The 26,934-nt window shown below is 41.3% G+C and overlaps 1 protein-coding gene across 5 annotated transcripts in view; it reads left to right on the top strand.

Moving 5' to 3' along the window:
- LOC310842511 (uncharacterized protein) overlaps positions 1–26,934 on the top strand; it is a 259,255-nt gene that overhangs the window by 101,839 nt on the left and 130,482 nt on the right. For 4 of the 5 annotated variants that reach the window (XR_014563127.1, XM_083734637.1, XM_083734638.1 and 1 more), the window contains one exon: positions 22,001–22,116. The exons of the other annotated variant lie outside the window; for it this stretch is intronic. Coding sequence is in view for 3 of the 4 variants with exons in the window: in XM_083734637.1 (XP_083590763.1) it covers positions 22,001–22,116 (116 nt within the window). In the remaining variant the exon portion in view is untranslated. The remainder of the gene's footprint in view (positions 1–22,000; positions 22,117–26,934) is intronic. 5 annotated transcript variants of the gene reach the window in all.

The following is a 26,934-nucleotide window of genomic DNA, read 5'->3' as shown; positions in this document are numbered from 1 at the left end:
GAGGCTGAGGGAACACTCCACAAGGGAGGGTGTTCGAAAAAGCATGAGAGGCTGCCAGCTCTGCAGGAAAGGGGTGACATAACTGGGCTCCTGAGCCCCACAGGGTTGCCACAGAAATAATGTAGTTGGTCAAGAGAGCTGTGGACTTTAAAAGGTTGAAAACCTCCGCATTAGAAGTCCTTGAGCTAACAGGGTTACTTTGTTGGATACAACCCTTAATTTGGTCATGCTGCCTGCAGTGTTTCTAAACTGCCCCCTCCTCATATTAATTAGGGGGATCTCCTTCCCAACACTCCTCAAGCCAACTATAGTTTTTAACCGTTGACTTGTGGATGGAACTAAATGTTATACAACATCCATGTGTGCAGAATGGAACAAGGAGCTGGATAATCAAACTCTTCCAAATCAATGGAAGGCTATGCTCTCATCAATTAAAATCTAAACCCTAGTTTGAGATGGCCCTGCAGAAATTATTATATCTCCTTTATAATTATGTAAGAAAAATATGGTTTCCTTCTCCAGTTGCTGGTGATGTCAGTGACAGAGAATGCTCCTTAACATATATGATGTGGCACTGTTCTTCAGTTTTTCAATTCTGAGGTCATTGTCTGTAGATACCTCCCTATGGTGTATTTTATGACATCATATCACTGAGCAGATGGGTGCCAGAGTCTACAAATATCCAGAGGGCCATTGGTTGCTCATCTGTCTCATGGGCCCAACCTTGAATTTGGGTCAGCATAAGTTCTCCTCACTCTTCTCCCTCTAATGGATGAGGATAAAAATCTTAACAGCTAAGACTTTGTCAAATACTGACAAACTATTGGGACCTACCAGGAACATGTAAAAAGCCTCCTTAGATAATTTGCTAGGAATATGGAAATTCTTACAGGTTCCTTTGGAATTCTTTGGATTTATTTATTTTATTAAATTTATTCATAGCTCCTCGCCAGGGCTCCTAATTCAGGCCTGCACAGGGCTTCTACTAGCTTACGTTTTTACTGTGGTCAGAAGAGGAGCCTGGAGGCTGGACTGAACTGAACTGAGTGCATTTAAGGGAATAGTAGGCAATTAATTCACTGTGCCTGAGTTCAACACAGTGTAAAGTCTGGTATTAAATGTTGATTTGTGTTTTTCTCATTCCTTGTAACCAGAACTTATTAAATAGAAAATCATTTTCTTATACTTGCTTTTTCTCATTGCTTCATAGACATTTCACTTACACATTATTTCATAACTATGCAAAACAAATGAAGAGATAATGAGGAGACAGAAGGGTGCGATGAAATGCAATTGTTGGGAAATAATGTCAGACAATAGAAGAATATTGCCTAAGTGTTCTTTCCTTGTTATTAGTGAGGAATCTAGTAAGGGAAACATGCCATGCTACTTTTGTGGGGAAAGAATGTACGAGAGACTCATTTAGCACAACTTTCGTGCCTCAAGAGAGCAAAGTGTCAATGTAGCAAGAAAATAGCAAGTGCAGCATTTTCATGCATAACTTTGCAAAGGAAGTTTCACTTCCCCTTACAATGCTGTAGCTGGACTTCTGTAGATGTCTGTTTCTACTGCTGTGGCAGTGATTGCAGACAGACACTCAGATGTGGATCAGCTTCTTCTGCGCAGCTTTATGTGACTAAATTCAAGCACATCTCTCTTCATGCACCCCTCCCGCATTGAATGGAATGAGATTTTCTGAATAGACCCATCATGTGATGCATTCCAAGCTTGGTACCATCTGCTGTCACAAACTCAGCTTGATTTAAAAAAGACCGTCATTCAAGGCCATCACTTGCTGAAACCCCTTTGGAAAACGGTGTTCCACTGGAATCCCTGATGCAAAAAACAACATTGGAACAAAGACTGGTTGCCCGAATGCTTCCTGCAGAGGATGTGTGGGATGCTACAACAAAAAAACCAGCAAACTCAGTTGTGTGCTTAAACACAGGTGCAGGAAATCTTTGGCCCTCCAGATGTTGCTGAATTACAATTTCCATTATCCCTGGCCATTAGCCATGCTTGCTGGGTAGTTCTGCAACATCTGGATGACCAAAGGATCCCTATACCTGGCTTGAACTGATGTTGTGTGGGACAGCTAATGCAGATGTTTGATAATGGCTTGGAAGCATTAGTAGCCCATAGACTGGAGAATCAACAGCCTACTTCAACAGGTTTTATTGGGTATATTCAGGCAATACAGCATTGGTACAATATTTTACAAATTACTTCCATCCCAGTAAAGAATCTATTCCTCTGCATTACACATCACTCTCCAATCTCAGGTGTGTTTGTTTTTAAATGCTTCCTCTCTGTCCTTCCCTATGTGCATATAGCCCATATAGCCTTTTGGAAAACACCTAATGAATTTATCTTCATATTTCAGGGAGGCCACTGAGGCAGAGATTTATTGACACCACAGTTGTGGCAGAACCAAGAAATAAATCAGTGCCTCTAAGTGGAGGACCAATGCCTTAATTACAAAGAGCAGCCATTTTTTCTGTTGTCAGCAACGTTTACACCATTTCCAACTTGGGTAAGAAAAATTAATGAAACCCTATGAACTGCCTTCCAAAGATTCTTTAGCAAGATGTAAAGGGTAATGTGACCTGACACTGCTTAATCTCAAATGCTCCTGAAAACTTTCCCTTCTACTAAGTGATTGTGTGCTGGCTGCTTTTCCATCTAAGAAACTCATTCAATTTTCTTCCAACGTTGGATTTTTCTTCCTGTGGCTTTTCCCCCCGCTGAGTTTCCCACCTCGGGGATTTCACCAATCCTTAGACTGCTAGCCGTTTTGCTGCAGCTGAAGATATTTCATCTGTGCTACAATCAAAAGGGATGGCCTGTGTCTCGATAATGTCTAACAATCTTTTCAGTTTAAGAGAACAGTCTGTCATCCCCAAATAGAAGGGAGCAATTTTTCCCTAATATTCTTTTTCTTTTTGGAAGGGGGGGAAAAAAGGTCTGTTGTGAACTCAGATCCTCTCATTTGATCAGGTTCATTGCTAGCAAAAAGCCTGCTGAGCTGAAATAAACATTCTGTGTGCGGCACTGAGAGGGTGACAAGAGGAAAAATAAAGAACGTAAGAAGAGCCTGCTGAATCTGGCAAATGGCCCATTTAGTCCAACATCCTGTTCTCACAATGGCCAACTGGATGCCTGTGGGAAGTCCGCAAGCAGGATATGAGTGCAACAGTACTCTCCCTTCATGTGGGGAAGTCTCCTGCCCATTTAATAGTTGTGTCAAAGATGGAGTCAGAGTTGTCAACAGTTCCTTAGAAGAAATCTGCATATTGTGAAAGGGCAACAAATTGTTTAAGCCTGGTGGAACACTCTGCCACAAGAGATTAGGGCGCTGTGAGATTTGACATCTTTCCACAGGGCCTGCAAGATGGAGTTGTTCCGCCAGGCTCAGCCTGACTCCCCTTCTCTTTTTGTATAAGAACTAGTATGAAAGAGGCCTCCCAGCATTCTCACAGGCCCATATAAGAACAGCGTAAACAGTTGGGCCTGATGAACATTTACTGTTCCGAACTCTAATCCTGTGGAAAGCATAATAATAATAATAATAATTTATTTGTACCCCGCAGCCACTCTGGGCGGCTTCCAACAAAGATCAAAAATACATTAAAATGTCACACATTAAAAACTCCCCTGAACAGGGCTGCCTTCAGATGTCTTCTAAATGTCAGGTAGTTGTTTATCTCTTTCACATCTGATGGGAGGGCATTCCACAGGGCGGGTGCCACTACCGAGAAGGCTCTCTGCCTGGTTCCCAGTAGCTTTGCTTCTCACAGCAAGGGAACCACCAGAAGGCCCTCGGCGCTGGACATCAGCATCCTGGCAGAATGATGGGGGTGGAGATGCTCCTTCAGGTATACTGGGCCGAGATTTTAATTTGATACTGACTTGTTTTTAGGAGGTAATTTAATTACCAATGTTATATATTTGATGTTAGCCGACCTGAGTCCAGTCTCAGGCGGGGAGGGCAGGAGACTAATACAAGTTTGTTGTTGTTGTTGTTGTTGTTGTTGTTGTTGTTGTTGTTGTTGTTGTCAAAGGGCAACAAATTGTTAAGCCATCTAATTTATTGTTATATTTATTCTTATATTTATATTCTTTATTTATTCTTATTCTTGTTGCTTGTTCTTATTAGGGAGAGGTGATGCATTTGTGGAATTTTCCATCTCACGTGCTAAAATAACTTCACCAGCCTTTTTCTGCATACCCAAGTGGACTGGGAAGCATCTTTGGCTATTTACATATTACCAGCTTTAAATGCAACTAGGTCTTTCTGCCCATGGGTAACTTCCTGTGTTCTATAGGTGGTGGTTCCTCGGTGCGACCAAAGACTCCTGGCATTTTTTTCAAAATATTCATTGCTTCCACAAACTTTACAAAAGCTGGGCTATGTCATTATAGGAAGAGATGATGGATTTGCCATTGCCGATTGTTTTGTCACTTAAGTGAGCCTTGTGAAACCTGTGCTTTGATGATTATGCATCATTTTTGAACCCCCTTTTGACTTAATGTAATTGAATTGCTGCACTGAAATCAGTTTGAAGCTAATTTAGACTATTTCTAAAATCTCTGTTGCCGTTTGCATAAATCAGTGTAAGGGCATAGTCGTAAAAAAAAAAACCCCAACCACCATCATTAGTTGGAAATTGCCACTTCTGAAATCAGAAGATTAATGCTCAGATAGAAGTCCTGGAACTACAGCAGTCAAATGGAGTTCCAATTAAAAATTAGAGCTTTGAGAGTCTGGGACCACCTGCTTGCTGAGTATCTTGCTATCTTATAGATATTGATATAGATATGGAAAGGGTTATGAGTTATTGGTCATATTGAGATTAGGATAAGTAAACTTAAAATTGAAAATAAGCAAGAGAGAGTTTTAAATCGCTTTTACTGCTCTTTAGTTTTACTAGATTAAGGTGAAATAGCTAGTGCCTTTTTTGTAGCAAAGTCTGGAGTCATTTTTTGGTTACATTTCTGAATATTTCAGCACTTTTCTTTTTTAGTATCAGTGCCTCACAATCAGGTGAAGAAGTAGGGGTAGTCTTTTAGTTGCTAGCACAATATTTCCTCTACTAACATCTGTCAGGTGCAAAGCTTCAATATACAATGCCCAGAGCTTTAAAGGGCCTAGCAAGGCTATAAAGGATGGGAGCAAAAGCACTGTTATAATTTGTTAACAATGTGCCTTCTAAAACGTGCAGACACTGACAAGGGTAAGCTTGAGGATTTAACAGACCACGTGACTAAGGATAGACAAATCTGTCAGTTTAAGTTTCTAATTTTTCAAAATCTTAAATTCAGTTCTCTACATGAAAATACATCAGCATCTTATTGCAAATGCTCCCACTGCCTACATTCAAATGCATTTTTGCCCAGTACACACATTTTTGCAAAGCATTTTTGTAAGCCATTTGCCCTAATATCTGCATCTTTATGCACACTTTGCACATGCATTTTTGTACAGATTAATTGGCTGGAGAATGGCATAACAAAATCTGGAGAAGTGTGAATTTCAAAGGATGACTGTGTTTTAGCTCACATGTTGCTTTGGAAAGTGTGAATTGGGTAGACTGGCCTTTAAATGTGAACTGGATCAAATTTCTCTAACATCTGTATACACAGAACATGCTTTGTGTGCAGAAGATCCCAGCTTCCATTCCTGGTGTCCCCAGGTAGGACTGAAGGAGACTTGATACAACAGAACACTATAAAGAAAAGAACACAGAATGAGAAAAAGGACAAGATCTTGGAGAAAATCAAAGATTGTGAGAAGAAGTTAAGATCGAGACCGAAGTCCAAAGAGATTTTGAGAGAAATTAAACTTTACCAAGCACAATATTCTAAAATGATAAATCAGGAAGTGGAGTGGAAAGTTAAGCTAATGAAACAAAGATCATTTGAATCGGCAAATAAATGTGGGAAACTGTTAGCATGGCAGTTGAAAAAGAGACAAAAATTAAATACGGTCACAAATTTAGAGATAGAAGGAAGAAATATTCAGAATCCAATGGAGATCAGAAAGTGTTTCCAGAGATATTTCAAACAATTATACACCCAAGGGCCGCAAAATGAGGTTGAGATAGAACAATTTTTGACAAGGAATGGTCTATCAAAGCTGTCTCAAGAAAACAGAACAATCCTGAACTACAAAATAACACAACAAGAGATTGAAGAAGCCATTCAGAACATGCAATTGGGCAAATCTCCAGGGCCAGATGGGCTTACCTCCAAATATTATAAGACATTGAAAGACTATCTGATACATCCATTAATGGAGGTTTGCAATGAAATTATGGAGGGGAAGAAGGCACTGGAGTCATGGAAAGAAGCTTTCATAACATTGATACCTAAACTAGAAACTGAAAAGACACAACTTAAGAATTACCGCCCCATCTCCCTCCTAAATGTGGATTACAAAATATTTGCAGACATTTTAGCAAGCAGATTTTAAAAAGTTTTAAATGAAGTAATTCACAAGGACCAGGCAGGCTTTCTCCCAGGTAGACATTTGTTTGCTAACACAAGGAACATTATTGACATTTTGGAGCTTTTGCAAACAAATATTAATACAAAAGCAGGGTTAATATTTATAGATGCGGAGAAGGCCTTTGATAACATCTCATGGAAGTTTATGAAGAAAAATTTGGAAAGGATGGGAGTGGGACGGGGATTTGAGAATGGGATAGAGGCAATTTATTCAGAACAAAAGGCTAAATTGATAGTGAACAATGTGGTGACGGAAGAGTTCAAAATCGAAAAAGGAACACGACAAGGTTGCCCTATCTCCCCTTTGTTATTTATTTCGGTCCTGGAGGTGCTCTTGAATATGATTAGAGGAGACCGGTTGGTGGAAGGAATTCAGGTCGGAGCGAAACAGTATAAACTTAAAGCATTTGCAGATGACCTAGTTTTGACCCTACAGGAGCCAGAATCTAGCACGAAAGGGGTATTACAATTGATTCAGGAGTTTGGTCGGGTGGCGGGATTTAAACTCAACAAGCAGAAAACTAAGGTATTGGGAAAAAATTTAACACCTTCAGAATCAGAAAGGTTTCAGAAAGAGACAGAGTTAAACGTGGTTAAAAAAGTAAGATACCTAGGGGTAAACATAACAGCGAAAAACATGAGTCTATTTAAGGATAACTATGAAAAGTGTTGGTCTGAAATCAAAAGGTATTTAGAAGTTTGGTCAAGATTGAAACTTTCCTTGTCAGGACGAATTGCTGCTATAAAGATGAATGTATTGCCAAAAATGCTGTTTTTGTTCCAGACTTTACAGATTGTGGATAAAACGGAGTGTTTTGGGAGGTGGCAAAGAGATATTTCCAAATTTGTCTGGCAGGGCAAAAAGCCCAAAATTAAGTTCAAGATACTAACTGATGCTAAAGAAAGAGGGGCCTTTCCCTGCCAGACTTAAAGTTGTACTATGAATCAGCAGCTTTCTGCTGGTTGAAGGACTGGCTGCTTCTTGAAAACACTGAGGTTTTGGATCTGGAAGGTTTTAACAATGCTTATGGATGGCATGCATATTTGTGGTATGACAAGGTTAAAAGTCATAAGGCTTTCAAGAACCATATTGTTAGGAAAGCAGTGTTTAATGTCTGGATAAAATATAAAGACTTATTGGAAAATAAGACCCCAAGGTGGTTATCATCAATGGAAGCTAAGGCCCGGAAAAGACTCAATATGGAGGCCAAATGGCCGAAATATTGGGAAATAATAGAAAAAGATGGAGATAATTGGAGGTTGCAGAGTTTGGGAAATGATATATAACGAGTTGAAAAAGGTATTTAAGTATACCTTCCCTAAGAAACCAGAGGCCTTTCTTTTAGGCATTGTCGGCCAGAGGGTGTTAAAGAAGGATTGGACATTTTTTATGTATGCAACAACAGCAGCAAGGATACTTCTCGCCAAGCACTGGAAAACCCAAGATTTGCCCACACTGGAAGAATGGCAGATGCAACTGATAGACTATATGGAGCTAGCAGAAATGACTGGCAGAATCTGGGACCTGGGAGAAGAGGCTGTGGAGGAGGACTGGAAGAAATTTAAGGACTATCTGCAAAAATACTGTAAATTGTATGAGTGTTAAGAAGGATGTAAGATTATTAACAATACGGCACCATCAAGTTAGTTAAAAGAAATATGAAGATAAATGAAAACATAAGAAAAGACAAATTTTGGATAAATATTATGCTAAAATTAAGCTTTTAAGGTTTGGGTAAAATTATCTAAAACTAGGGACACAATATTGGAAATTATAATATAAGAATTGAAACAAGGTGATAAATTGCTGGGTTAAGTTTGAAAAACGTAGAACGCAGGAACGAGAGATGTGAGGAAGTCCAAAGAAGTGAAGAAAATATGGTCATTGTAAAGTTATATTGTTGTTTTGTTTTTGTTTTTTTATTGTATTAAGAAAATCTTTAATAAATATCTTATAAAAAAAAAAAAGACTGAAGAAGACTCATCAGATGAAGCTGGAGAGTCACTTCTCCACAATGCTGAACTGTATCCACAAAATGGATGACACAATTCAGTTTTATTCAATACTAAATCAACCACAAATGCCAGCCACAACAGAAAATAATTATCAAGCAGTGACGGCATCTTCATTTGGAAGTGAGAGCTGGACCTTTCTTGCCAACCCAGGCCAAAGATTCACTAATGAAAGTTTAAGACTGTCACTTCAGATGCCTTAGTACCATCTTGTCTGCACTAGCACATCTGGAGCTTGTTGCATTAGATGGTTTTTTTAAATCCTCAATTAAGAGACAAGCTAGTGCTCTTAAAAATATACTTATGTACCGAAGAACATGGGAATGGGCAGTTAAAGTACCTTACTGTTTATGAGGCATAGAGGTTAGGGCATTCTACAGTTAGTAGAATACTACAGTTAGTATTGTGTTCAGTTACAATGAATCTCCCATCTCTTTCAAATGCAGTCATGGAAAGGTGGTGCAGCAAACTGGGTGTATCTTTGTTGCTTATATGGTGTTAGATCAGGTGCCTTAAAGTAGATCAGGTGCCTTAATGTACATTTCCCATGTTCTGGTGATTGAGTGAATTTGTAAAAGAGTGCATTCCAACATGGGGATTATTGTGATAGTTTTCCTGGTTATAATGCTAGTGATTGTGTCCCTGTCTCTAGCATCCCTTTTACACTGTATTGCCTATTACCTTATGCAACAGTGGCTTTTTTTTTTTACCACTATACCACAATGTCATACTAAATTTAATTTGCACCAGTGGGCATAGTGCAGCTAAAGAGATGTCATTGGACATCTCACCACCCTCATCCTTCATACGCATGTGCATTTCCATTCTCCCATGAAAATGGTGAGAAAGAGTTGTATGCCAGGATACTGCCCCAAAATTTGTCCATGGTTTCCCAGCTTATCAAGATTGCAAATGGGTTTTTCCTGGAAGCAATTAACATGGAAATCAGTGTTAAACTTCCATTGGATTTCCCTCGATTTCCAAAACTGGCTTTTAGGTCCTGTGAAAGATCACATAAATCGGGGGGGGGGGGGAATCAGATAGGAAGCACTGGGGAAATGGACGAAAGTATTGCTTGAATGCAGCCTTAAAGTAAACACTGAAGGGCTTTGTTTTGTTTTTGAACCTAGAAAACAGGTACTCACAGTTCATTCTAGAATATTTTGATGTGCAATTGCTGGAGTTTAAAAAACGCTTTCTGCTCTGTTGGCTGGAAAGAAATCAGGAAGGTCTGTTTTTAAAAAAACCACACCCAAATACTGATGCTATGCAACCCAGAATGATTCCCTTGCAAAGGTTAATAGGTTTGTGTCTGCTGCTTTGGGCTACATAGCTCCAAAAGATAAGGAGCAATTTCAACTTATTTTTCCTGCTAGATGGCTGACTGAGGTCATTTGGAGCCTGTGCAAGGTTAGCTTACCGCAGATGTAATAAAGCCCAAAGCACTTATCGAAGTGGAAAGAGAGTTGAAGTCTCTCAAAATCAGTGTTCCTTTTAAGAAAGTCCTGACATAATCTGGGGTGACAACTAACCTCAGTGAAGGGTGCTGAGAGTTAGACAACTCTGCATACCACTTTAAAGAGTCGTGGCTTCCCCAAAAGAATTCTGGGTAGTAGCTGTAGTTTGTTAAGGGTGCTGAGAGTTGTCAGGCAACCCCTATTCCCTGCACAGAGCTACATTGTCCAGTTGCCTATAAATAAGAATTGATTTTCGAACTGGTCTGGAATTGTAGCTGTTGAAAGTGGTATCATAGTGCTTTAAATGTCTAGTGTGAATGGGACCTCAGTTTGCATCTATACATATAAATTAACATGTGGAACCTTATGGGCCAGACCATTGGTCCATCTGGCAAAGTATTGCATACACTGACAGGAAACAGCTTAGTTGGGATAATTTCCACAGGTCTACCTGGGCTTGCTGGGGACTGAACCTGGCAAAGCTCTACCACCGAGCTATGGCCCCCCGCTCCCCTAACAGTTTTATATGCAAATACTATGCAAGTCTGTGCCCTCATTTTCTGGCAATAAAGTGGCTGTCACCCTACTGAACACATAAAATTCATGACCAATGTGATGGGGGTGAAGACTCTTCCTCGTTCTCAATTTCCCTCAAGATGACTCAACTCACATGTTAATACAGTGAAAGGAAACCCCCCCCCCAAGCTGCTCATTTGTAATAGTGATGTTATTATTCACTCTTTTTCGCTCTTTGGATGGATGTTAGAAGGAGGCACTTGTGGGTATAATATCCATATGAATTAGCCCTGTTGAAGAATCCTACCTTAGTAATTCATATGGGGTTGTTCTTTAAGAATGTTAGAATGATTTCAGGGCTGTTCTCATCAATCCCAGAACATTTGTATCATTCTTACAATTCTTGTAATCTACATACTAATTCAGAAAGGGCCTTAATGAAATTTGAATAGGCTAAATGAAAATGTCAAGGGCTACAATCCTATAGGTATTTACCTAGGAGTAAGCTTTGTTGAATACAGTGGGAGTTGTCTCTGAGTTAATAATGATAGGCTTGAGCTGCAAAACTAGTCAGAAGCAGATGGGTGGAGCCAGTATGTTAGTTTCCCACAGGTGGATTGCTGTTGGTTACTGGGAGGGAAGGGATAAATGGCAAGTCGGTGGGAAGGTTGACAAAGTGCAAATGCAGAAGTGCCAGATTGGCTCCACTGGTAATTTTGTGCCACACTGAACTCCCCATCACCACATCTCTCCTTGTCTCAGCATCAACCCACTTACTGGGAAGATAAGTGTACTGTCTCCACCACACCTGGTGAGACACTTCTGCAACTGGTGCAATGCAGTCCTATTCATGTTTGCTTGGAAGTCCTATCTAGCTCCATGAGATTTACTTTACAGCATCCTTGAAACACTGTGCATAGTCTTAATTATGCAAATCATGCACACATTGCTGCTTGAGCTGACTTGATCCACCATAGAACTATAAAGAACTATTTTTGAATGTTCAAATAAGTTTGGGAGCAGATCAGTGGTCTACTCCAGCCTTCTTAAACTTTTGAGAGAATGTTTGCTGCTCCACTTATACGTTGAACCAAAGCATATTTACTTGTGAATAAATTCACTGATATTGAAGATCAATGAAACTTACTTCTAAGTAAGTGCATTTAGGATCTAAGTCTTGTTCTTTAGCCCCCTCTTCCCATATTTTCACGTTTTCATTAATTGCACTTATCATTGTCATTAGTCTTAATGGGTGCCTTGAAAGTTTGATAAGAACTTGGAAGATCTCTATAACTCATTAATGAATAATAAAATCAGTCTTTCAACACAAGCTTCATCTATACATGGATACAGCAATTTGCTATTCCTCTGAAACAGGCTGATTATTACTTATGTCTTTCATGTGGCACACTTATATGTAATGAAGGATAAATGGGTCAATAATTTCCCTGGCCAAAGTAGGAAAATATACCCTTGTGAAATCTGGAGCATTTCACTACCTTGTTAAAAATATAGTCATCATGAAAATACACCAGCATTTCAATGTAAATCTCTCCTAATATCCACATTATTGTTTGCAATTTTGCCTAATATATATTTTTGCAAAGCATATTCTCCCCAATATAATGCATTTTAATGTGTTATTTTCACTAATAGCTTTATGCACACTTTACATTAGTATATGCATTTTTGTAACAGGAACATCTCGGGAGCCGCATATCCTCTACACCTACTTTACACCTATGTATCTTGGCCACTGATGGAAAAGCTGCTTTTGGGTCTCTGGGGCTTGCTGTGACAAGAGGTACCATCCCACAACATATTCCAGTGAGCTAAGAGGCACTTTTGTCTCTTTAGCTCTAAAAATTTACAGTTGCAATATATTTTAAAGAAACCAGCTAGTTTATTTTCAGCACTGGGCATATAGAAAATTCTCCATTTTAGCCTCTAGCTGTAATAAATTGGTTTGACATGGAATAAAATTATGATCGCTGCATTTGAATACAGTATAGTCTGAAAAGCACATGACAATGTTTAACAAAAGTGAAAAAGCTTCTAGTAGCACAGTTAAGTCAAAGTTACTACAGTGGTACCTCGGGTTACAGACGCTTAAGGTTACAGACACTTCAGGTTACAGACTCCGCTAACCCAGAAATAGTACCTCGAGTTAAGAACTTTGCTTCAGGATGAGAACAGAAATCGTGCAGCAGCGGTGCAGCGGCAGCGGGAGGCCCCATTAGCTAAAGTGGTGCTTCAAGTTAAGAACAGTTTCAGGTTAAGAACGAACCTCTGGAACGAATTAAGTTCTTAACCTGAGGTACCACTGTATAAGGAAACTATAGGAACCAACTGAAGGTGAAGACGGACATAATAGATTACTGTATTAAAATAAAAGGTGGATGCATAATTGGACATACATTTACAGACACAGCAGCACATTTGGAATTTAACATAGTGTGACACTGAAGAGAAACAAATAGGACTTTTTTCAGTTGCAATAGCCAAATTATCTTTAGATCTGAGTCCAGGGGATTTGGGGGACACAATCTAACTTGCGTGTACTGAAACCCTGGTGTTGAAAGTTACAAGGAGAAATCCAAACCTCTGGCCAACAGCAGTAGGTCTTAGTGGAATGATGCAGGGCCAGCTCAGGATGTTTTGCTGCTAGCTGCAAAACACGTCCTCCATTGTGTGCTCACCATGCACCTTTGAACATTTGAAAGGCATCAGGTTGAGGAATGCTTCAACAGTCTAATCCGGAGGTTGCGAGTGAGGCTTTGCTAGTCCAAACAGGATTGCAGTTGACTCACCATCCTTCATTTGCACCTGAGCAGCGTGGGAATGACTGAGCAAAGAGCACTTTGCTAGCCCTTTAAGAACTACACTGCTCTGCTTTTCCAGGTTATCATGCTCTGCGGTCCTTACTACATAAAACATGACACCGTTACTGCAAATATCAGTATCTTTTTCCACTTCAAACAAGGAGCAACATGGCAGAGCTTTGTTCGCTGTTACAGAAGAAAATACAACATTGAAAAAATAAACAGCTTCAGAAAACGGTAGTACAAAGAGCAGCAAATACTTGCAACCTGTGTGCTTCTTCTACTACTCCATCCTCCCCTTTCCAGGTTGCAGTCTTTCAAATGGATCTTAGCAACAGAAAATGCCTGCATTGACCCTTCATGCATTTCTCCCAAAAATAATTCTAGCATGAATATAAATAAGTACTTTTGTAGTGAGGGAAACAAATTGAGGCCTGCTATTAGCTGAACCACAAACAACTGTGAGGAAAAGAAATGAAGGCCTACTATTAGCTAATGTTTCAACAGAGACTTAACTGTTTTGTCCAAGCCTGCAATGGAGTTCAGGCTTGCATGTTGAGCATGCTGCTTTGTGGTAGATAGATGTGGGCAACTTACAACCATCAGGAGCAACACAGCAACACCTGCTTTATCAGGAAGATTTGGGGCATCACATGGCAGGACAGAGTCTCAAACAAAGATGTGCTGTCCCAAACCCACATTCCCAGCATGTTTGCACTCCTGTCTTAGTGGCTTCTACGCTGGCTGGGTCAAGTCCACAGAATGGAAGATGGCAGGATCCCCAAGTTACACGCTCTAAAGGGAGCTGGCTTCAGGCACCAGGCCCATTGGCAGACTAGCTCTGTGTTACAAAGATGTCTTCAAAAGTGACTTGAAAACTGGCAACATTAACCCTGCCATATAGGAATTCCTTACAGATGACCACAATGCCTGAAGAGACTCAGTCGGGTCACATATCCACATCAATGTTCACTGGGAAGAGCACAGAAAGAAGAAACACCATGGTATACCTGCATCAGCACAACCAGATGCCTTCATCTGCTCCAGCTTCAATTAAACATGTCTCTCCCATATTGGTCCCTGCAGCCACAGCAGAAACTGTAACTCTCCAGTGGTTTGACGTCGGCCCCAAAGGCACGTCCCTCAAATGTCTCCTGAGACAGATGGATGCCAACCCCCAAAGTTCCCATTGTGAAACATCAACCTACCATAGTGGCCTATCCATGTAAATTAAATAATGACCAGCCATCTGCCATGATGCTGTCAGAAATGAAATAACTGTTCCCACTCAATAGCCCTCAAATGTTGTTTCACTCCTCTTCATGGCAGGATCAGCCACAAAGAGAAACGGTTTCTGGGCTTAAAACCAAGTGGTGATCCACTAATAGATGCATCAACTAAACTGCAATTTCAGGTGCATATTGACCAAGAAGAGTGTAGATACAGGGAGGGGAAACCAGATGTTGCTGGGCTTTAGCTATCTTTGACCAGGCTAGCTAGGGCTACTGGGAGTGTGAATCCAGCAATATATGAAGGACCAGAGAGGTTCTCGGATTAAATTTATAATTCGGTGTTATGGTTCTTAATAAGAAGTTCAATATATCATAAGTTTCAACAGGAAAGAAAATAGCTCACATTCGGTGACTGGTCCTTTCCTTATAAATGCTCTAGTGTCCCTGATTAAGGTTTTTTCTTTTTAATATTACTGCTTACCAGTGTCCCCAAAGGAATACTATTTTCTTGTGAATCATAGCAGGCTTTCAGTTTTCACATGAATCACAGCAGGGCTAGGGCACCTAATAGCTGTGACTAGCTCTGGGAAAGTGTTTCCCATATTATATATTATTTTGCTTTCCACATTCTTTGTTAAACTCTGGCTCCTTAATGGTAAATTAATACAGACCAACTAAAGTAATTTGAGTAAGTGTACATTAATATCACTAAATCAAAGGAGGATTTGGCAGTGTGAGTTGAGTTCTTGAGGCTGGGGAGATGTGTGGAATCCAAAACGTCAGAGATCTCCTGGCAGTTTTCTAACTTCCTTTTCATTCCTAGCATCTTTTTCTTCTTATTCTTCTTCCTTTTTGAGGGGGACAGATTCAAAACAAAAATAGTATTTTATTCCAGTTAAGGGAGGGGGAGGCTTACCTGGGGTGAGGGCTGTCTGGTTTGCTGACCAACCACCGTGGCTTTACCTGTGATACAGAATTAATTAAGTAAAGCTTTTTTTCAAAACAGGTTTGTTCTTAAGGAACCTTTGACAGGGTTGTTGCTACCTCTCTTGAATGGGGGTGAGCTTGCCACACCCCATTTCCTTAAGGGCAGGCATAGGCAAACTCAGCCCTCCAGATGTTTTGGGACTACATCACCATGATCCCTAGCTAACAGGACCAGTGGTCAGGGATGATGGGCATTGTAGTCCCAAAAAATCTGGAGGGCCGAGTTTGCCTATGCCTGCTTTAGGGGATGCCTTGGGTGGTTTATCCCATGTGAAGAGCAGAGTGGACAATCTGTTGCCAGGTTTCTCAAAAGGCTGCACCCTAGACTCGCCTTTCTTTGTTTCAGTGACCTTTATAGTGTGGACTTTCCTAGCTGCCTTTCTGGGGCTGAGTAGGAATTTGAAGGAGAGTCCTGATTGACTTTAAAACCCCTACATGCCATTTTGAAATACAGGCTCTGAGGTTACATTTTTGAGGAGTCTTGTTTTCCAAGGATCAGAAGGAAAATGTGTTGCCATTTCCCAGTGATGGACAGCTGCTTGTCTGTGTTGATGCACTTGGGTAGTTGCTCTAAAGACTATTGAATATTATTACATCAAGTACAGACTATTTATTAAAGCTTAGTCAAGGCTTTGATTTCAATCCATGGCTGTTATTGTGCCGCAGTGCAAATGGGAAGAGCCAGTGCATGATATATTCCCCAGGCAAGACAATTTTTGAAGTTCCAGATGGATGACACATTAATTAACTTCGTTTTCTTCATCTTCTCAACTGAGAAGTATACCTTTTCTTCCCTTAGAACATTCAGCTGCAATTTGAAAGCAGCCAGCTGCAAATAATACCATGAAAAACTGTGGCTTAGGTGTTTCATGGTGTGACTGATGTTGCGCTTTCTATTCCAGATGGAAGTCTGCAGTCTCATTTCTCTGATTTGCCCTATACTGTGATATGCTATTAAGTACAGGATAAGGCTAGGCCATAGCCATGGGAAATGAACACTACTGGACTGAGTATATTTATAGCCCCTTTCTTTGAAATCTGCTACCCGATTGAAGATCTGTGTGGTGGACATTCATTTGGTATAGCTTTTCATTGAATCATTGATCGCAAAGACCACAGGACTCCTGGATGTATACTGCCCCCAAAGAGCAGGACTAGCCATCCATGTGCCTTTGACTTAGACACCCATCACATGCCATAACACAGAGAAAGTGCCAGGATGTCTCATCTAATATAGATACAAGAAACATTAGCAGGAGGATTCGCTGTGATTCATCCCAAGGTTCAAGGAAGTACACATTTCATGTTGAAAAAGTCACATATTTAGCAGGAAATGGTGTGCAAATTGATGCTAGCAGAATACAGGTTATCTCAATATACCACAAGGATTTTCAGAAATGTTGAATTTTGTGGGAATCTTTCTCAAGAAAAACTTGCAGTGAACATAGGGTACAAAATTTGGTCAAGGAATTTGAAAAGCTGATGCAACTAATAACAATAACAACATTTAACGCACTGAAATGTTTTTATGAAGGACAACCCAAAATGTCAACAGGTGCCCTTGGGGGGGGGAGCAGATAGAATGTGGGACGTTGAAAGAGGAAACTTGCCTAATTTGCACTGCTGAAACAATACATGAACTGAAATGCAGTTATCCCTCAAAATTCACACTTTTCTTAATTTTGTGATACACATCTCCACCCCTGAAAATGTGTACAAATATATCATGGGGAAGTGTGCAAATTAGGCAAAATTGCAAACCAAATGTGTACATTGGGAGAAAGCCACACTAAAATACTGGCATGTTCTTGTGATGACTTAAAAAATGCATACTGGTGCACAAATGCGATGAACTAAAGTTAAGATTTGAGAAAGTGGGAGTGATCAAAATGGACCAATTTATCCTTCTCTTGCCAACGTGCTCCGAAAAAGAAGTTTTTGCTTCAATTTTTTGCTGCACTAAAATGTTGTGTCTTCATCTATGAAAGGCCAGTTGTCAAAGGAACTGCCCATAAACTTCTGGTTTCTTTTGATAACAAGAGAGCTGGCAGGCATTTCTCTTAGTTTCCAGAGACTCTGTTTTCCAGCTTCAGCAATATGGAGTATAAAACAGGAGAAAGATCTGGTAGCAGGCGACACATTATCCAGGACATTTGACAGCACTCCTGGAGAAAATTATGACAAAATTGACTTTTCATCAACTTGAAAAAGAAAAGGCGTACAGACACAATATATATATATATAAAAGAAATGGAAAGAATTTGCAGAAGCCACAGCAAATGGCATCATCCAACAGCAAGTAAATGAAAGGTAGCTTGCTAGCCAGGTTACTACATACAGTACCTGCCTCATATTTTAAATTTAAAACAGCACTGTCTGTAATTGATGAGAAATTGTTCCAAGGTGATAGGCTGGGAGTGCCCCAAATGGCATGCTTCAGAGAACACATGAGGGACATCTGGACATTGAAAATTGTAACACAAGAGCCAACAATGTGCTGCAGTGGTCTGAATGAATCTGCATATTGGGCAGATGGTAAAAAGGTGACCCATGCCAGAAATGCCAGCCTAGGCCCATGTGGATAAACAGTGACAAATTAGAGGCATGTACAAACTGAGTGGTGACATCTTTATGCACTCTGGCAAATATTACCTGTAGGTTTAAAAAGCAGCAGAGAGTCTTGTGGCACCTTAAAAGACTAAGAGATTTATGGCGACATTAGCTTTCATGGACTGGACAATGCTTCATCAGATGAATGAAGTGTTATCATCAGTTGGAAAAGATATCACTAGAGTGACTCAGAAACTACAACTAATCCACACTGCAGCAGCTAGACTGATGACTGGGAGTAGCCGCTAGGACCATATAACACCAGTTCTAAAGGACTTCACTGGCTCCCAGTATGTTTCCGAGCACAATTCAAAGTGTTGGCCTGACCTTTAAAGCCCTAAATGGCCTTGGCCCAGTATACCTGAAGGAGCATCTCCCATAGTTCAGCCCAGACACTGAAGTCCTTCTCCGAGGATCTTCTGGTGGTTCCCTCACTGTGAGAAGTGAAGTTGCAAGGAAGCAGGCAGAGGACCTCATTGGTGCCCTCCTGTGGAATGCCCTTCCATCAGATGTCAAGGAGATAAAGAACTACACAACTTTTAGAAGACATCTGAAGGCAGCCCTGCATCAGGCAGTTTTTAATGTATGATGTTTTATTGCATTTTTATATATTGGAAGCTGCCCAGAGTAGTTGGGGAAACGCAGCCAGATGGGCAGGGTATATTTATTAGACCCAAATGAAGCAGAACGCCTCATGCAGTTTCCTCTCAAGGAACAGGGGTGAGATTTCATATGACTGAGATTGTACTACAGGCTTGGGTTGCCTCTAAAAGGTTGCCTCTGAACTCTTCATCTTCAGCATCCCAGCAACTCACCCTTTGAGCAATGCAGGCTTTGCCAGTTGCCATTCAGGGCTGAATGGGAATTTCTTTACTACACTCTGATTGGCTTTGGCCACACTCGCCCCTGCCTGTGCACCATACTTCTCTGAATTCAGTTGGATTGTGGTGGGTTTGGGTTTTGATCTGGCTGCATGGTGTGGGCGGGTAAGTGGTTTAAGACACTGCTTCTCAAGCTATTTGATGTGACGGACCGGCATTCTTCCCCCCCCCCCCACTCATGTGCCCACCCAACCCTCTGTGTCCCACCCAACCCGGGCTTTGGTGGAGTCACTGCAGACTGGAAGCCAATAGCAGATCCTCCAAGTGTCCCTATTTTCCAGGGATATCCCTGATTTAGAGAAGCTGTCCCAGTTTCTGTTTTGTTCCTGGAATGTCCTACTTTTCCTTAGTTTGTCCCTGTTTTCATTGGGGAAATGTTGGAGTGTATGGACTTATTTGACCCCCGAGCTGTCTGAAGGCAATCCTGTATAGGGATGTTTTATGTTTTATTATATTTTTATATACGTTGGAAGCTTCCCAGAGTGGCTGTGGCAACCTAGTAAGATGTGTGGGGTATAAATAGTAAAATGATCATTATGGAATGGGACGTCCCTATTTTCATCAAATAAATGGTTGGAGGGTATCAGCACCAGTCCATGGAATGCCACTTTGAGTACCACTTAATTACAGCATGGTCAACAACTTGAGGCATGTTAGATTGTTGACTGGCTTATGGGACCTCTTGGTCTGGTGCTTTCAGGGCCTGGCATATGCCACCTGCTGAGAACTGAGCAATGTGGGGGGTGGCACACTCCTGGCTTCCCTTTATGGGAAGAGCATAGTTGCCTCCCGTCATGCCACCTTGAGTACTGGAGATCAGCCCTTAGCTGCAAGCCCTTAGCTTGCCTGGGTGGGTATTCTCTGTCTGCATTTGTTGTGTGAGATTGTCTCAATATCTTCCTTGTTATGCTTCTATAAACATAACCTTTTAACCAGTGCTTTTCTTCTAAAAAAATACCGGTGCTGTTACAGCATACCGCTGAGTATCCCCAGAAAAAAAGCACTGTTTTTACCAATTCCTGTTCTCAACTCAGGGTTCAGGGTGTGAGACAAGGAGTTCTCAAACCGATTTCCATGTTCCATAAACACATGGATGCAACAAAAATAACTGAAAAACTCTGGTAGGAGTCCCCACCACCAGGGCATGAGGTGCCTTTTCTCAGTTGATAGGACCCCAGCTAAGGTATTTCACATCCTTTGCCCAAGGGATGCTTGCTACATGGTTGAAAACCCTTGGGCAGCATCCTCTGTCTTGGTCCCCCACATCCCACCCTCAGGCACTTGCCTCTTTCTTTCTTTTGTCTTATGCAGAATACAAATTAGCAAATGAAATGGAGACCTCTTTCTTTTCTCTCCATTTCTAGTTAAGCTTGCTGTGTGTGGTAGTTATAGCATATTTCTTTAGAACTACACTGTGTAACAATGTCAGGAGAGAAAAGCCACTCTGAAATGTTAAAAGGACTACAGTGTGCCAAAAATGTGCCAAGTGAATATCTGTTCTGTAGGAGGGCGAGGGGGGAATTAATTGGTAGCCTGTTTCTCAAACAGGTTTTTGTGACACCCCGTCTCTATTCCACACACGATGTGTGCATAATATTTTATGACTGGAGCACTGCATAGATTTACATAATGTGTTTTTAAGCGAAAGAGCTGCCGAGGCACTGATGACAATACCTTGCGATTATATCTTCTCTTGCTGTCAATTATTCTTAAAGCATTCCAATGCGTGAAGCTTTAGGTCAATATAATGAATTTCAAAGTGACAACCAGGTACGAAGAAGCATTATCGCTGCGGGGGGCTTAGAAAAAGGGAGTATTTTTCCTTTTGCCCTTTTCCTCCTCCTAAAAGGAATGTTCCTCTAATCGTCATTTTCTCTTAGGAGAGTCCTTTATGCACATTTAATGTGGAATCACGATGGAAATCTTTACAAGTCCATGGGCTCTCATCTTCCACTTTGGTGGATAACGATGAAGGGAGGAGGAACTTGAGTTTAATTTTTAATAAGACACGAACACAATGAAACGAGAAGCTAGAGGCGAGAGTTGCTTACAAGTATTTGATAAGATAGATTTTAGTCTCATCATGTACAGTGGCAGTAAATGTCACTTGGTGTGTATTTTCCCCAGGATTTTATTGTACACACACATATTTGACTCTATTAACAGGAAACATGGTGCTTAGTTGTTTTCAGCTTAAGAATAATTTTATTTATTCATACACTCTCAGAAACCACATAGGTGTGCTATGCGAACATGAATACAGAAGCCCAGAGAAAGGAAGATGCATTTCCTTGGGGCATGCTACTTCATACATATCTGACAAGGTCAATGCAATGCATTTCTAAGTGACAATTTGTGGGTTCATGTGTGTATTTGGGGTTTTTAATAGTGTTATGAGTTGGGAGGGGCGTGGGCTGTATGCTGAGACCTGATACTTGCCTTCCCCCCCCCCCCCCGCCTTCTAATTCTTCGAATAGCCAAGCTAGCTTCCTGGTGAGTTGATGGGGAACAAAGGAAGGGGCTCTGTGAGAGACAGCAAATGGGTGGGGCCCCCTCCTTGACTTCATGGATAGTTATAAGGACAAAGTCAGAGTTGAGTAGTAGAGAGTTTGGAGTGGTGTGAGCTAGAAGCAAAGCAGCAAGCTGGGAGTGGAGAGAGACAGAGTCTTGTTTGATTTCTGTTTGAATCCAAGGCTGTGGCTTATGAGGGAAGCGAGACCCTCTTAGGGTGTTAATGCTGTGAACCCCTCCATTGTAGACTAAGGTTATATATGTGTGTAAATAAACCATATATCATATAGACACCGCAGTCTCTGCTGTACTGCATTCTGAAGAAACACGAACCCTGGGTAAGAGCCCAGAATCCCTGCACCGCTCAGAGGGATGGCATGCAAAAATATTATTTATGCTGCATGATACAAATTACTTCATTGGCATTTTAAATTCAGTTTCTATTGTGTGTGTTTCTTACACAGAAATCCAGCGTTGACAGGGGCCTTGTATTCCAACCTCCTGCTTGATGCAAGAAACCTGAACCAAGAACAGCCTGAGCAGCCTCTTCCTCACCAAAGAGAAGTCCACTCTTGCTCAGGTAATTGTTTCCATTCTTGAACTATGCTCACTGCTAAATTTTTTCCTAAATTTCAAGTAAACTCTACCCTCCTGTAATTCTAATAAATCTAGCCCTAGACTACAGAGATCAAGCCTTTCCCTTCTATGTAGGACATTATTTCAAATATTTGAAGAGTGCTTTCATGCACATCCTCATTCTTTTTTTCCTGCAGGCTAAGCATACTCAAGGGACGCGGGTAGCGCTGTGGGTCAAACCACAGAGCCTAGGACTTGTTGATCAGAAGGTCAGTGGTTCGAATCCCCACAATGGGGTGAGCTCCCGTTGCTCGGTCCCAGCTCCTGCCAGCCTAGCAGTTCGAAAGCACGTCAAAGTGCAAGTAGATAAATAGGTACCACTCTGGCGGGAAGGTAAACGGCATTTCCATGTGCTGCTCTGGTTCGCCAGAAGCAGCTTAGTCATGCTGGCCACATGACCCGGAAGCTGTATGCCGGCTCCCTCGGCCAATAAAGCGAGATGAGCGCCGCAACCCCAGAGTCGGGCACGACTGGACCTAATGGTCAGGGGTCCCTTTACCTTTACCTTTAAGCATACTCAGTATACTTGAGCATATCTGTTCTCCTCCTCCTCCAAAACTGTTCTAATTTTGTCACATCCTTCTTAAAGTGCAGTGGCCAGAACTGGACACAAGACACAGGACTCCAGATAAGGTCTAGCTAATGCAGAATAAAGTGGTTCCATTACAGTACTTCCCATGACTTGAAAACTGCATCTAAAATTGCAGTAGCCTATCTTTTTACAGCTACAAGACATGGCTGATTCATGTTCAGCTTGTGACTGAATGCAATCTCAAGATCCTTTTCACATATACTACTGTCAAGCCAGGTATACAAGGTGTACTGTTGTACACCTTGCTCTGTTTGTGGGCCAAAAAACAATGTGAACTGGAGTGATGCTCCCAGAGTCTAAGCACTTTTCCAACACTGTTTTCCAACCAGCTGTCAAGCCATCTGATGGTGTTATCAGCTAGCCCTCATTTAAGTTGCTAGTTAACCAAAATATCATAGGCAATTTGGGCAAATGCTCTGATAAAATGAAGAAAAATGACATCCACAGCATTCCCACAATCCCAAGTGAGTAACTTGATAAAAAAGAGAGAGAAACCATTTGCCTTGTAGGGCTTCTTCATTGACAAATCCATGCTCCCAATCACTGCCTTGTTATTAATATACTTGCAGATGGAAAGCTTCATAATCTGTTCTGGTATCTTCCCTGTATCGACTGCTCTGTATTTTCCTGGATCTTCCTTTTTGGAGATTGGGACATTTTTGCTATCTGCAGTCCTGGGACCCTCTGCTCATTCTCCAGGCGTCTTTATAGATGATAGGCTGTGGTTTTGAGAACATATCTCTGGGGAATTATTTTTGAAATGAAAACAACAATAACATGCCTTAAATCAGAGGTGGTCAATGTGATCCCCTCCATGCATTCAACTCCATCTCCCATAAGCTCATCCAGCATGGGATGATGGGAATTGTAATCCTACAACACCTGGAGTTGTAGACCAATACATTGGCTACCACTGCCTATATTAAAGTTCTCAGGTATTATTAAACATAGGAAGCTGCTTTATACAAAGTCAGATGAGTGGATACCCAGCTCAATATTGTATACACTGATTGGTAGCTGCCTTCCAGAGTTTCAATATCTGGGATCCTGGGAAATGAAATTGTGGCCTTCTGACTGCAAAACATTTGCTCACCTAATAAGCAATGCTTTCAGAACAGTGGATTTAAGGCACCATATGATTTGGCATGGGAAAAGACATTTTCAAAAAGGGTGTAAAATAGTGCCCATTTTTATGCTCAAGCATACACCTTATGGCCTCAGTAATCACACTGCATTTTCCTAACCCAAACCCAGCATAATAGCGACGTTAACGAGAGCAGAGAAGCTGCACCTATTTATACTGTTCTCCTCCTTCTAATGTTAGGCTAAAATTATTTGTCTGATAAAAGTGCACATTCATACTGCAGAAGTTACAGTTAAATGAATATTAACTGCCAGTTCCCTTGTGGGAGGCTTGTTTGGTATTCTCTCTACATCCCAAATTGGCAACAATCTCCATGAAAGGCATTGAGATCTTCATTTGCATGGTTTTGAGAAAGCTGAAAAGAAGCTCTCAGAGTTTAGTATGAGCAACCCTTTCCTGGTTACCTCACAGAGTGTTTGGGTATCTGTGGCTGCTACGCTTCATCAAAGCAGCTTTTCATATACACCAAGAACTGACAGGAATTCTTTGTCGGGGACAGCATCCTTGCTTACCTGAATCATGAGTAGGGAGGATAGAGAAATTTTGCAAAAATCAAACATGAATGTGAGCTCTGCAGCAGCTTGCTCATTTGCCTACCAGGTGAGCATCAGTGATCTTTATTGATACTGGTTTTCAAAATCCACACAAAATTAATGGCACTGTTTTTGAACCCAGTACTCTATTCGTTGTCATTGTTTCGGAGTTACTGTCAGATCAGCTCTGCAAAAAAATTGTATTCCTCTGAACTCTGCTCCACTGAGGTGATGCTGGTAGGCGTTAAAATTCAGTGCCATGTTTCTTATCCTGCCTTCCTACCTATAAAGCCCTCTATTACATGATAGTGGGAGGGAGGGAGGGGTTAATGGGTGTAAGCTAGTAATGTTCAATGGTAGTAGCTTTAATAGGAAATGCATTTTAAAAGAAAGAATGATTCTCTGAGCTTTTCAGAACCATCATTGTACAAAAAGGTGTGTCAGCTTCACTGTTGCAAAACACCAAGGAACAATCCAGCCAGCACAGTTCACCAAGGCTCTGCATCATTTTATTTTGTGTTTGTGTGGGGTGTGGGGAACATAACCACAACCATGTACTTTTGTCCTTCCTTTCACTACCATCAGTGAGCATCATCCTGTCCATCACGCCTGCTGGAACGCACACACAAAATGACCAATTTAAAAAATACTGCTGTTCTCTCTGCATTTTGCAGCAATTGCCCTTGCGAACTTTTCTTCTGCATGTGGCCATTCACAGCTATGAAAAAGGATGGTTATGGGAGATGGCTGGATTTGTTATTGTGTTTCAGCGGAGTCCCTCCCCACCCACCCACAAGGATGTCTTGTTGATGATCTGTGTCATTTACACACAGACAATTGTTTTAAATCTTTTGTCTCCCCACCCCATGTAAATAAATCTGAAAGTAAAACTGCCTGGGCGCAATGGCTACTTGATGATGGCCAATGAATAACAATAGCAGGACTGCAAATAGGGGAATATATAGGGATGTAATGGCATCTGTTTTGTAGCAGCTGATCACGCCATCGTCAGGGGAATAGAAAACAACACTCTTATTTTCACAAATCATCATACCAGGGCTGATCATACGAATTTAACAAAATGCAAACCACAGTGGATCAAGTTTGAATAATGATATTGCAATCGAAAGATGAACAGGTACAGAGAGCAGTGAGCTACATGCCTAATTGCGAGTCACTTTAAAGGGGAGGGGGTTGCTCTCTAAACAGAATTCCAGCTATTAAAAAATTTCCATTTGTATAAAGTGTGACAAGCTTTTGAACTGTGTGGTTATATGCATTCCTTCATGGTGTGAAGCCATCTTGCCCTTCTCCAAGGGAGAGGGGTGCAGCTTGCTTAATGCAACTACCATAGTCCATAATGGGCCAATGCACAAAGGCTGCCACAGACAGGGTCAGCCCAAGACATTTTGCTGCCTGAGGCAACAGATAAGATGGTGCCCACCTCATTCCACATACAGGAGCTGAGTAGTTTAGGATGTGAAGAAAGAGCCCATGTGCCATACCCAACCCAGTCATACAATAGAGAGGAGTGCTGGCTCGAGCCCAGCATCTGCCACTTGAGGTGGTTGCCTCACTCTGCCTAATGATAGAGCCAACCCTGGCGACTAAAAATAGCTGCCTGTGTCAACTCCTCACTCCTCTCCCCATAATGTTTAGGCAGACAGGATGTTGCTTCCCTACAGAAGTTGCTCATCAGGAGAATGATTAAGCTGAAACAATTCAAGGGGAAAAGGTGAGAACTTGATATTGGGTTGCTGTTTCATATCTGAGAGCTTTTCACGTATTTCCTTTCATAACAGAATAAATGTATGTACAGTGGTACCTTGTGTTAAGTACTTAATTTGTTCCGGAGGTCCGTACTTAACTTGAAACTGTTCTTAACCTGAAGCACCACTTTAGCTAATGGGGCCTCCTGCTGCTGTTGTGCCACCGGAGCACGATTTCTGTTCTCATCCTGAAGCAAAGTTCTTAACCTGAAGCACTATTTCTGGGTTAGTGGAGTCTGTAACCTGAAGCGTATGTAACTTGAAGCGTATGTAACCCGAGGTACCACTGTAAAGGATTGGGACTGTGCCAGATGGCCCCGTCACTAATGGCAAGCACTCCATTGGCCCTGACACCTACATCAGCAAAGGTGTGCTGTGCACATACAGCTCTATGAACATAGGTGCTGCGCATGAGCAAACTCTGAATGTGCAGGATTCCCAGTTGCATGAAGTATGCATGTGCATGCAGCTGTATGAAGGAAAGGGCCCATTTTCAGAGCTTTGACTATGCAAGGATATTGGAGACAGGCCAAAATCCTGCTTCATCCCTCTACTACGTGCTCACTATATATATGGAGGAAGTCTGGTGGGCCTCTCCAAGCTGAGTGAGTGGGTGGTAAAATGGCAAAGGCAATTCACACTAGTGAAAGAATTATGGAAATAATATTGGAATGAATGAAATGGAGGACATGCTATTGAATAGTGATGAAAGCTGGATCACTAT

Source organism: Podarcis gaigeae (genome assembly GCF_964106915.1).
Source record: "Podarcis gaigeae genome assembly, chromosome: 4".
NCBI lineage: Eukaryota > Metazoa > Chordata > Lepidosauria > Squamata > Lacertidae > Podarcis > Podarcis gaigeae.
The sequence above is the reverse complement of the archived record's forward strand: the minus strand, read 5'-3'. Positions and strand labels throughout refer to the sequence as shown.